General features: G+C 37.8%; 1 protein-coding gene across 1 annotated transcript; it reads right to left on the reverse strand.

Moving 5' to 3' along the window:
• Nucleotides 1-1,854: 1,854 nt before the first annotated feature.
• Nucleotides 1,855-11,075, reverse strand: ccdc47 (coiled-coil domain containing 47). The gene is made up of 13 exons (XM_059348205.1): nt 10,966-11,075; nt 8,796-9,091; nt 8,557-8,658; nt 7,404-7,578; nt 7,171-7,292; nt 6,308-6,373; nt 6,083-6,184; nt 5,729-5,839; nt 4,035-4,120; nt 3,882-3,940; nt 3,679-3,788; nt 3,394-3,561; nt 1,855-2,486 (listed from the first exon to the last, which is right to left on the reverse strand). The coding sequence occupies exons 2-13, from the start codon at nt 9,081-9,083 to the stop codon at nt 2,406-2,408; spliced, it is 1,470 nt and encodes a 489-aa protein (XP_059204188.1). The 5' UTR covers nt 9,084-9,091; nt 10,966-11,075; the 3' UTR covers nt 1,855-2,405.
• Between the last annotated feature and the right edge of the window lie 1,141 nt (nt 11,076-12,216).

Consider the following 12,216-nt stretch of genomic DNA (forward strand, 5'->3'; position numbering starts at 1 on the left):
TAGTTACATTTCTACAGTTTAAAAATAATTGAATCTGCTGATATAAACCCGAGCCTAGGAAAGTAATCAAAGCGCCCCCTAATGGCGGATCAGTGACACCTCAGGCAACGTTGGGTCACATTTATGACCAAAGTGGGGCACAGTTCTTATATTATGTAATAACATGTGTTTTCTGCAAAATGCACTTTTAGTATCACATTTATCACGTATTTTATAATTACTATTTTATTATATTTTATTATAATTATACTATAGGAGCAAGACATCCAGACTATAACCTATTTTTTTTTTGCATTTCTTTGTATCTTTGTTTGTCTTCATTTATCTATTTATGAACCCCTTTTTAAAATAACCCATGCTGACAAAAGTGCTTATTATACTTTATTATTATAATTATACTATAGGAGCAAGACATCCAGACTATAGCCTATGTTTTTTTTTTTTTTTTTTTCATTTCTTTGTTGCTTTGTTTGTCTTTATTTATCTATTTATGAACCGCTTTTTTAAAATAACCCATGCTGACAAAAGTGCTATGCAGACCTGGGCCAGTAGCTCAAATCAAAAAGAAAAGAAAAAAACAAAACATAACATAACATCAGTGCACACAGTTCAGAGACACAAATACAATTCATAGCCTGGACTTTAAAGAGACAATAGTGGAGGAAGATCTGATTGTAAGGGTGGTGCTGTTCCACAATCTAGGGACAACAAAGGACTGGTAGGTTGAAAAAGTGGTTTGGAGGTCTGTGATATTGGAGGGGTCTAGCTCATTTTGGGCTTTATAGACAAACAGAAGAACCTTAAAGTCAATTCTGAGCTGTACTGGCAGCTCGAGAAGAGAAGCCAGAATAATATGGTCCCTCTTCTGGGTACCCATCTGCAGCTTTCAGGACTACCTGCAGGACAGGGATGACTGTCTAATCCCAGTGTACAGTGAGCTGCAGTTGTCCAAGTGGAAGATATAAAGGCGTGAATGATTTTCTCAAGATCTTTGAAGTCTTTTCCTGGTCGGTAAGTGTCTCTTTGAGTGTAGTTAAGCAGCTGAAGACTAGGTGGGGCCCTGATACTTTGTGGCCCTGCACCTTTGCCTGGTAGGACAATCCATCCATGTTATTGATGCATTACTATGTAAGCAGCATTTTAATGTTGTAATTGGTTGAAGTGGACATTAACTCAAGTACTGTATTAGCTTAAAAGGACAGTTCACCCCAAAAACCAAAATGACATATTTTTTGTGTTACCTGCAGTGCTATTTAACAATCAGGACTATTTTATTGTGAGTTGCCAAGTTTTAGAGAAATTAGCCAGAGTGAATGTCAATTCTTTCTTTTTTGAAAAAAAAAAAAAAAAAACTTCGTCTTTGATGATACTGTTCCATTCTTAAAATAAAATCCAAAATATAATCAACACTACATCTGTGAATATCATTTCATCTTATCATTCATATTAATTTATAAGAGCATTGACTTTTTTGTTGAGTTCCTTTAAATTTGGGTGATTTCTGACATGGTTGTGTTAAAGGACTGAATGATGTTTTTAGATTACTGTAAGGGGATTATAGGTTTTTATCATACACTGACTTACATTTGGTCAGACACAGTCATTGTATCAATTTTAGCTTGTCAACCACACTGATGTAACTGAATCCACTTCAGAGACTGCTGACACAGTCTCAAAGTTAAATTTAGCCTTAAGCCTCTGCCATTCTGGTCCCCATTACAGACCCCTAGTCTTTAAACTGCTGCTCCCATGAGGTCTGTGTATCAACTACTATGTCGTACACAACGGTCCTCATCAATCGCCTTGTAGATCAAATCAAATACTTTCATTTTACCATTAAAAACAAACAAAGAGTTTTCCAACAGACTCCAGTGCATTTTATTATGTTTGCTCAGATATTCATTAGAAACAGCCTGCAAGAAACCAACCTCATAGCAGATATAAATTAAAATTTCCTTGATAGTATCATTTAAGATTATATTAATGCAAAAACATTTCCAGTGAAACCACAGCAATGCTTTCATTTTGTTTAAAATGTGGCCAAATACCACCGAATAGTGTGTTCTCTCCAAGCAGATGAAGTTTAAAAAGTTCACCAAGCTAAACAGCTTTCAAATAGATCTTTGATTAATTTAGAGAAAATAGTTTGACAGAGAAAAAAAAAAATATCTTGGTGGTGATATGATAATGAAAAAGTCCCTCTCAGCTGACACGGACAGTTCACTTTCATTATTTGGATTCAGCCACACCAAATGGAGCAGGTGGTGACAGACAGCAGAGCTTGACACACCCAGAGACACAGGATGTCTGTTTAGAGCGACTGTGAGCCAGAGCTGCAGACTGCGGTGAGAGAAGCTGGATTCGAGCGCTGCTTTCATGTGTGCTTGATTCCCCGTGGTGGTCGATCACATGGCTTTCACTTTGATCTGCTTCATCTTCATCTGCTTCTTCTCAATCTTCTTCTGCTCACGTCGCTGCGCTGCTTCCTGGAAGAAAAAACAACAACAAAGACATTTGAGATGGGACGGGCAGTTTAATCAGATTTTATTTTCAATCACGATTTCAGCTTCCGACAATAATGAAACAAGATAATCGAGATAGAACTATTATTATGCTGCATTCTGCTTGACGATGATGCTCCTGTTTTGTTTAGTGTGATAAATCCAGAGGATCTCTTTCCTGAGTTACCGGAAGACATATGTTGAATGCACTACAATGATCTAATCTATCTTATTTATTTTCTATTGAATATTTGTTTATTAAGTTTGAGTAAAATATTGAGTTGCACCAATGTTACAACATAGATGACCTTTTATTTTTATATAATTTATTTAAATTAGTATGCATCTATGTGTACTTTTATTTTCCTCTTTAAAAAAATTCCATCGTCAGAAAGATTTTTTGCTTAAGATTGGCAAAATCATAGACTAATCATGTTCAGTAAGTGTGATCTCAATAATCGAGATTGTGAATTTTGCCATAATTAAGCAGGCCTAATGTGGAACATTTGGGTTTTTTGGGGAATATGTTTTTTTGATATTTTTTAACTTTAAAGATTCTCGTATGTGGACTTCCGCACAGAGCTAGTCTTACAATTTTCCTCCCAGTTTCCAGTCTTTATGCTCAACTTACCAGCTGCTGGCTTCAACTAAAATTTATCATAAAGATGTGAGAGTTTACATTACATTGATTTAGCCAACGTTTTTATCTGAAAGCCACTTAAAGTGAGTTAAGTGCATTCAACAGATATAAAGCACAGCAACTTCAGAAAATACACCAAACTGCTTTAAAGCGCTGCATTTAAAAAACAGTAGGAAATAGAGAAAGACAATCTTCTCATCTAACTCTCAGCAAGAAAGCAAATTTATGTGTGCGGCATATCCAATTTCCTACCTCCAGACGACGCTGTCTCTCAGGATCCTCCTCGTTCATGATCCGCTCCTTCTCGGCTCTCTTCTTCTCCTCCCGGCGGGTCTGGGCCGCCTCCTGCCGCTGAGCGTGAGTCTGCTTCAGAAAGTTCTCCTCCACACGGGCACGGTTTCTGTCAGCTTTCAGCTTGCCCTAAACATTCAGGGAGTACGAAAAAAGGACTTGTAGCTGCCTTTTAAATGCACAGAAAATAAGTGAGCGGTTATTTGAATGCACTATGAGGCACGGGAGTGCTTGAATCCTGCTCACCTCTCTGTTGAGACGGAGCTTCTTGACCTTGTCGATGCTGTAGATCACCATGTTCATGAGAGGGAGCAGAGCGTCCATGTCTTTGGGAGAGGTGTTGCCCATGCCAGGCACTACAACAACACAAAAAGTGTCCATTAAATATTAGTAAAATTAAATAATGTGGTGATGAAGTATAGTGAAGATATGTGAAATTAAATGCTCACCATTAATTGTAAACAACAACGTCTTCTTGGTCTCAGGCAGCTTTAAGGGCTGACCCTCCCTGAGAAACCACACAGGAACTTTTAGTACCACACAGAAATGATTAAAAATGCTAAATTACTCCCATGTAAGAGACAAAAAGATCAGATACTTACTCTTGCATAACTTTTGGACCAGAAAATTGGTCCGAGAAATGGATGGACTCGATCTTGTCGGCATGATTGGTGATATAATGCACCATCTTAAAAAAAGACCAAAAACACAGTTAATGCGTTTAAATAAGAGCTAAGCTTAAAATCTTTTTTGCCATCTAATTGGACTTCTGTCCTTGCCCCAGTTTACATACAACTGAGAAAAACGAATAACTAACGTGTCCTCCTCCTTAACATTGGATGGCGATATGTGTCGTTTCAGCAGGTTAATATGGCCCCCTTTCCTGTTGACCACAGTTTGACATTTTTGTGTTGTCGCTACTCACCAGCTGCTGCAACCGGCTACTGCGACTTCCACCAGCTATTGATGACTGGCAAATGCTACCGGCTAATGTGACTAGCTACTGTGACCGGTGGCGGCTAATATAACCGGCTTTCTCAGATGTTTTTGTTCTGGGGTCATACGCCAGCGCGGGGTGGAGCAGGGGAGCACGTGCACTTGCATCATCTTGTCATACTACCGGGGAAAATCCTATTCCAATCGCAATATCTGGATGTCTTAACCCATTAAGGCCTAAAGCGCCTGGAAAAAAATGCCTGGAAAACCTATGGGCGATTTTCAAATGACCCCCTAAAACCTGAAGTTTTTCTGGAAATTCAACACCTACTAAATAATAGATTTTTCAGCCTCTGTAGCAGATAAAAATGAAATTCAAAAAGTATTTGAGAGCTTATACCCGTGGCTTTCATACGAAGTTGAGTTTATTTGTCCAAACCTTCAATAAAGTTTTTTTTTAAAAAATCAACAAACTCAGCAAATGTTACATTTGACTGAATAAAAAATCCTATGCAATATACTAATACATGCCCATTAGTAAGATGCAAACATGATATGACCACTGGAAGAACAAGACATAGTTCTCATTAGCCTACTGTAATAAAAAAAAAAAATTATCATAATAATAATAATAATAAATTTTATATATTGCACTTTTCAGGGTACTCAACGACGCATAAAGTAATATAAGACAAACAGTCATGATTTCTTATATATCATCATCACAATCAATTAGCCTATTATTATTATTAATATATCATTAATAATATTATTATTATCTCCAGATGGCCACAAATCTGTCTGTTCTTCGGTGAAAATATGTTGTCTAAAAACATATTCCTCATCCATAAATGCTGGTCGATTGGTTCCGAGGGTTCAAAATCCGGATCAGCAATTAAATCATCAGCGCTGTTTTCATCAAGATTGCCTCCGTCACTTACTGCTGAGCTCCTCCGCTATAGTCATCTTCGGCCATGATTTCAAAGTTCTGGAAAAGTCCGATGTTGCATTGCGACACTCCCGCATGTATTCTGATCATGATTCTGATGCATTTCATTGGCCAAGAGACCGAAAATAGGTGGAAAAAAATACAAATACTACAAAATGACATATCCGCTGTCCTGGCCTTAATGGTAGAGTGACGCAACAGCACTCCCGGTTTTAATGGTAGAAATGCGATAATGCTTTCCCGGCGTCAATGGGTTAATCGGAGTTGGGGAATTCATTTTTTTCAAGTGTCATGTAAACGTACTGAGTAAGACACATGACAGAGCTGAACTTAAAGAGAGGAAGATGCTGTCTGACTCTGCAGTGCATTTTAGTGGTGATACTGAATGAGATAAGCATAAAGAGACATTACCTTATTGTCCATCACCCCATCTGTGACCTCGCCCATCTCGCTTAGAATAGCCAGGGAGTCTGGGAGTCCATACTTGGCTCCAGACTTAGGCTTGTCACCGCAGAACTCACTCTGTGGAAAAAAAAACAAAATCAAGACCAATGTTTAAGTACAAATGGTACAAACTATGTCAGATCTTCATAAAAAAAACATGTAAAGATACAAAAGAAATTATTTTTCAACCCTCACATATGTGTGTTTATCTACAGAGATCCTACAATCTGCCCAGATTTCCTCTTTTCTTTTCATTTTCCTGCATAAAAACAGTTTCAGATTGCATCAATACGATGTGGACAAGCTGTGGAGAATATTTACCAAGTCCTGCATCTCCTTCTGAAGCCTGGCCATCGCCTTCTTTGTGCCAACAGCAAACACAAAAGTGTCCATGTCCTCTTCATTCAGAGTCACTTTGATTTGCTGCAAACAGACAGACGCTGTTAGAGAGACAATGACTGCGACTGTGAGACTGATTTTAGAAGCACAGTCCAGTGCATCTGTGTTTTGTGTTCCACTTTACAGACTTATTTGACTTAAACATACCACTTGATCACAGGCGGGCCTCATCATCCTGGCCAGAACATTGAGCAGGTCTTGCCTCTTCAGGAACTGGAAGAGACGACAGGGAACATAACATGACTGTGTGTTTCACTCAATACAGTGACACCAAATAATTTAAAATACCAGAGCCTGCTTCACCAGACTGGCAAACAGCTTTATACATGAGGCTGTCTGGACGCTGAACTCTCTCCTTTCTGCCTCCATAAAGTCTGGACTGTAAGTAACTTACCCAACCCACACAGCACCAGCCACAAGAACTTTCTTTATACAAACATATACGCACACACACCTACAGTCCTTGTACGGAACAACACAAAATTCACTGCTTACTTAAATTATGTTATTTCATCCCCATTTGGACTTTACTCGTCATCTTTACAGTTTTATTGTTTTTCATGATATATGCCTTGTTATTGTATCCCCTGACCCCTACTTAAGCAATATTTTGCATACATTTTTTTTTTAGAGAATATCACAAAATATACAGCAATGCCAGGTAAATTATACATACACAGCTCTCCATAGATTTTTCAACAAGAAAAGAACTTTGTACATTTTGGTAGAGGAGAAGTGTACACAGAAAGGGCAATGGGATATACTTCAGGGGAAAAGACTTAGAAATACCTGAGATAAAAATCAATGAGACAAGAGTAAAATAAAACTGAAGTACAGGGTCATACATTTGAGACCTCCCCAAATATTTTGCTTTTTCATCTTAGTATTTTTAATCCTTCGATGTTTCGTTTTACATGAGAGGAAAATAATTTTGCTCCTCTTTATGTCTTGTAACATGCAGGAATTGACGATAAAGGTGACTTAACTTAAGTAAAACAAATTGCACATACCTTGAGCTGGATCAGCATGCCTTCACAGCAAACACGTCCAGAGCACCACAGGTTGTAGATGTGCTCATTTTCCTGATTAAGCTTTCCAGTGCTCACTGCTTCTTTACTGGTGCCGTCATCACCTACACATACAAATTATTGACAATTAACACAAGCTGTGCTTCACACTGACTGTCACCATGTCATTCATTGCTTTCACACACTGCTGCTGCTGAAAGCTGGAGACAACTCACCCACTAGTGCAAAGTTGCTCTCTAGAAGCTCCCTGTGTGAGTTGAACCAGGCCTGAGCAAGGCGACTGTTTTTGTTCTTGCCAATGATATAGTTCATGATGTAAGCCAACAGACCGGTGACCATCAGGATCTCCATGTAGTAGCTCTCCCAGCTGTTCTGCAGATGTGCAGGAACCTGAGGAGAAACAAATCTATAAGTATCATAGCTCGACCAATATTTTTAAGGCCAGAGTTGACATCTGATTTTTTTTTTTTTTTAAATTCTAAATATCAATAACAATATATAAGCCAGTAGTTTTTTTTTGTTTGTTTTTTTACACATCAACACTGTGGATGTAGATGCCTTAGATTTTGTTTTTTAAATGATTGTGACCGAGACATAAGAAGTCGAACATTTAAAAGTTGGAAAAAATAAAGTTGTCCCTGCTCTCTGGTGGACAAATGATTGAATTATAGTTTTTCTAAATGACCTTAAAGTGGCTGTATGTGACTTTCAGAAAATTAAGATAGCAGTAATCATCTTTTTACTATGTAAACATATAGTGGAGTAAAGCCGCCCTGAGCAGAGAATAAAGTCACGCTTCAATTTTCTCTGATATTTTTGACAAAAAACAACAACTAATTGTTGTGGTAGCCAGTCCGGCCACACATTCATGAGCCCCTGTGTGTGTGTCCAACTCGCAGCCACTCTACTCAACATTGCTCTCATACAGCAGTTATCTCTTATAAGGCGTCTTCAGTTTAGGCTGTTAGCTCTGTCCCCACTGTTGTCTTTTAGGACCGCTTCTCCATGTACATAGCCACGAGGCAATTTAATTTTGTGTACAGCCCCTTTAAACCGAGTATGACATTTCTGAGCTGCAATTTATTGTGACTTAACATAAACACTGATACCGACATAAGAATAAACTGAAATTTATCTTTGTGGGTCAGTATTAATGTGATGGAAAAAATTATAATACAGACTAAAGGCACTAATCTGCTGAAGGCTAGATTTTCACTGTTGCCATTGTTGAGCTTCCATGACAAAAGTTTATGTAAATTGCAGGCAGCAGAAAGTCGATGCACATTCAGATCATCATCAGATCACAATCAGCAGAAGAAAGGTGTGAAACTTGCTACTGAGAAGATTTGAGGATTAAATTCGGTTTACCGTGTGGATTATGAGGGGGTCCTTCATGGAGTGGCCTGGCTTATCCATGTCTCCAATGCCCTCAAACTCCTCCTGGTCATATTTGCTGTATATGTCTTGATCCTGCAGAAACATCAGGTTGAATTAGCTTTGCAATAGATTCTGTGTAAATTCATGTAATGCCATAAATATTAAAACATATTTATTATGTATAATGTGCTTTAAAATTAAGATGTAAACAATGAGACAAAGTGATGTACCTGGGTCTCTGAGTCCTCAAAACCGTCCAGTCCGTCCTCCAGCTCCACAGTTGCTTCGTCTTCATCTTCATCCTCTTCAGGCTGCGAGGATGGTGAGGCGCGAGGCGGAGGAGCAGTTTCTGCTTCCGCTCCTTGATCGTCATTCATGTCCTCAAACTCAGCGAAGTCATTGTCATCAAAGTCTGCTAGGTCCTCGCCATCATCAAAGTCGTCATTGTAGCGCCCCCTGGAGACGGGAAAGGCCAGGAGGAGCAGCAGCGCAGGTATCAGGAGATACACACTGCGCATGGTGGGACCTGTTGATGCAACACACAGGAAAACATGTAAATGAGGGTGGAGTAGCAAAGGACAGAGAAGGTCAAATGCAAAGTTTAACACAACTAATAGAAATACTTATTATGAAGAAAAAGCCTTACACAGCCCAACAAAAACAAGAAGTGAGAAGTCAAATCTGTTCAGAAATCTTTCAGCTATATAGCGTATGGTTTGTGGTGTTTAAGGCACAAAAAAACCCTCAACAGCGATGTTTTTTTCTTCAGAAATCTCATTCCAGTTTTTCAAGATAATCCACAGAGCTTTTTGTGAGCAGTTTAACTACAAATTATTTCATTTCTAGTATATTTCCTACATGAAAAGTTACTGTTGAGTTTTTTTTAAAGTCTTTTTTTGTGCTTTGAGCACCACAAGCCAAGTGCCATCAAGTCAGTTACCAATGATCCCATATCATTGATGCAACGTGAATATATCAACACATACATTCACCTTTAGGATGCGCCTTTATTTTGGAATCCCCACTTTATGTTTATTAATTTAAATTAAACAGAGTTGTTCATTTTTCATGTAAATGTCTCAAAGGGTATCGTAATAAAATGTTTTAATTGTATTCAGCTTTTTTTTAGTTGAAATAAATGTAACTGATGTGTTTAATGGTACAATTATGATATTGTCTCATATAGTCTGAAGGCCCCTGAATTAGATCTAATTGAAATTGATTCATGTCAGATTTTGAGACCTAAGGATTAATGGCTGATGAGGGGTCCATTATCAGGATATAATAAACACCTGCAGGAAATCATAATTGAGTATTAACTAAGATGCTATAACTGCAAATAACTTGCTGCAAATAACTTTTCCAAAGCATAGATGTAAAATGATATTATCTAATTGGCTGATTGATATCTCCAAAACACTAAAACAATTAAGATTGATGAATAGAATTCAAGGTAAGGGGAAAAATACACATGATTGATTTTGAGATGACCTGTCCCTTTCATATTATAGAATCTCTAAAGTACTTGATAGGATTACATGGAATAAATCCATTGAGAGTGGGGATAGTGTCACAATTAATCCCTTAAAGCCACCTGTTTTACTCCAGACAATGGGGTTAATATTTAACATGTTAGACCAGAACTGAGGCCTCTGGGAATTTTAACAGCTAGAACTGTCACAAGAGCCATGGTTAAACTGATCTACATCACAGTAACCATGTTAGTCCCTGCTCACACACTCGGTATTCATGTGACAAACCCCAAAGAGGGAGAGAAAATCCCTCCGGACCGAAACTAACTAATAAACAATGACTCAGGAAGAGAAGGAAGTATTGGGAATAGTTGGTTAAGATAGACTTTAACTAAGCTATTATAAAATGCGAATAAAAGGGTGTTCTATACCAATAAAATACATTTTATTTGCAGACTATGACACTACTGGGGCAACAAAAAGGCTATGCTCGGTCAAATTTAAGCAGCTGATCTAGATGGAGGTTAAATCCGGTGAATAATCAACCAGAGCTGTCGCTAGCAAACTAACTTTAGCCACAGATACAACCATTGCGACACGCGTTACTAACAGACTGAAATAAAATCTCACTTTCTTTCAAGGCATTTGGGTCTAAATAACACTGCGTACGTATATAATGACACATGAAGGATTAAACTACAACCCGTAATCATGTAACAGTAGCCGACCCATCCCCCAGCACTTTATCATTAGCTGTTAGCAAATCTGGCATTAGCATGCTAATGGTGGCTAACTAGCATGGCTAGTTTCCAGCAACACAAACTGATCCTGAACAGAAAGTAAAGTGGCGTTTTTTTCTCTTCAACACATGTTAGAAACTTGATTTTACTAAAACAAAACAGCTGAACAAATTGAATAAAGCGCTTACCTGGAGAATTAATGTGACAATAAACGTAACGCTGGTCGAGCTGAAGTAGCCTGAACTGTCCTTGTAGTGGTGATGTTAACGCCTGGAGCTGGGGACTCACGGTTGCCAGATTCCGGGAGAGAAACAAGCAGCCAGGTATATGAAAACAAGCCCAAAAGAAGCGACTTGAAAAAAGACAGACATTATCCACTAAAATGAGCAAGGAATAAATAACTATATCATATATAACTGAATTCACGTACACTTAATCAGAAACCATTAAAAACACTATTATTTGTAACTGTACCCCCCCCCCCTTTATGTGCATATGTCACACTTCAATAATCTGCTCGCTGTCTTTGAATAATTCCTAATTTGAGGTCAAATCCAGTATTTTCTTAATCTTCTCTCTTTACCATACTCGTACGCTCCTTTTTTTTCTTGGTATTTCTCAGTCCTGGTATTATTAGTGAAATAGTGAATATAAGATTTTAATACTAATAATCGTAAATATTTCTTACAAAGGGACCTGTCTGAGATGTGTGGAAAGGAGACAGTTAGAAAAAAATATTAAACCGAATAAACATCTAAACTTTAGAAACAAGCCCAAAGTTATTTGATAGCGACATGGTAAGCAGGTTTAGAAAAAAAAAATGCCCAAGTTCGCTTATAATAAGCGGACCTGGCAACCCTGGAATAGACTCACAGGGCAGACCTTCAAAGCAAAAGTATCGCGGTGACTGACGGCCTCGCCCGTGTACACTTCGCAAAATCAAGTTTTATTTTGAAATATTTCTCCCGGATGTTTCTACCTCATGTTATGTGTCTGACTTGACGTTAGGTGATCGTTGCCATAAGTGTAAAATCATGTTACTTTAGCGCTACCCGGTGGTCATAGTACGTAACTATAACTCGACAAGAATATTATAATTTTTATTATTATGTCAAATAAAAAGTCTATAATGACAAAATAAGATATAAACATGTACAAAATAGATACAATAAAAAATAAATCAAATTATCTCGAAGGGAATGTAATCGATCTGTAACACTAGTACATCAAAGAGTCTTAAGGCACTCCTTTTTTCCCATTTCTTTTTAAGGAAGAAAAAATATTTTTTAAGGCATTTAAAATGCTACGAAAACTACATTTGGTGTATATAATATTTAACCATGATAAGAAATATTACAAACATTTTTCCTCTGTGTTTTGGCCAATAATTTTCTAATCATTCTAATACATGGTGCTAGGTACATACAACACAATTGAGA

The sequence above is a fragment of the Centropristis striata genome, chromosome 13, assembly GCF_030273125.1.
Source record: "Centropristis striata isolate RG_2023a ecotype Rhode Island chromosome 13, C.striata_1.0, whole genome shotgun sequence".
Lineage (NCBI taxonomy): Eukaryota > Metazoa > Chordata > Actinopteri > Perciformes > Serranidae > Centropristis > Centropristis striata.

Coding starts and splice junctions, on each gene's coding strand:
- ccdc47 (XM_059348205.1), bottom strand. CDS start 9,083: ATGCGCAGTGTGTATCTCCTGATACCTGCGCTGCTGCTCCTCCTGGCC. Junction 6,185..6,307: donor GGCCCGCCTGTGATCAAGTG/GTATGTTTAAGT, acceptor GTCTGTTTGCAG/CAAATCAAAGTGACTCTGAA. Junction 2,487..3,393: donor AGAGACAGCGTCGTCTGGAG/GTAGGAAATTGG, acceptor TTTTTCTTCCAG/GAAGCAGCGCAGCGACGTGA.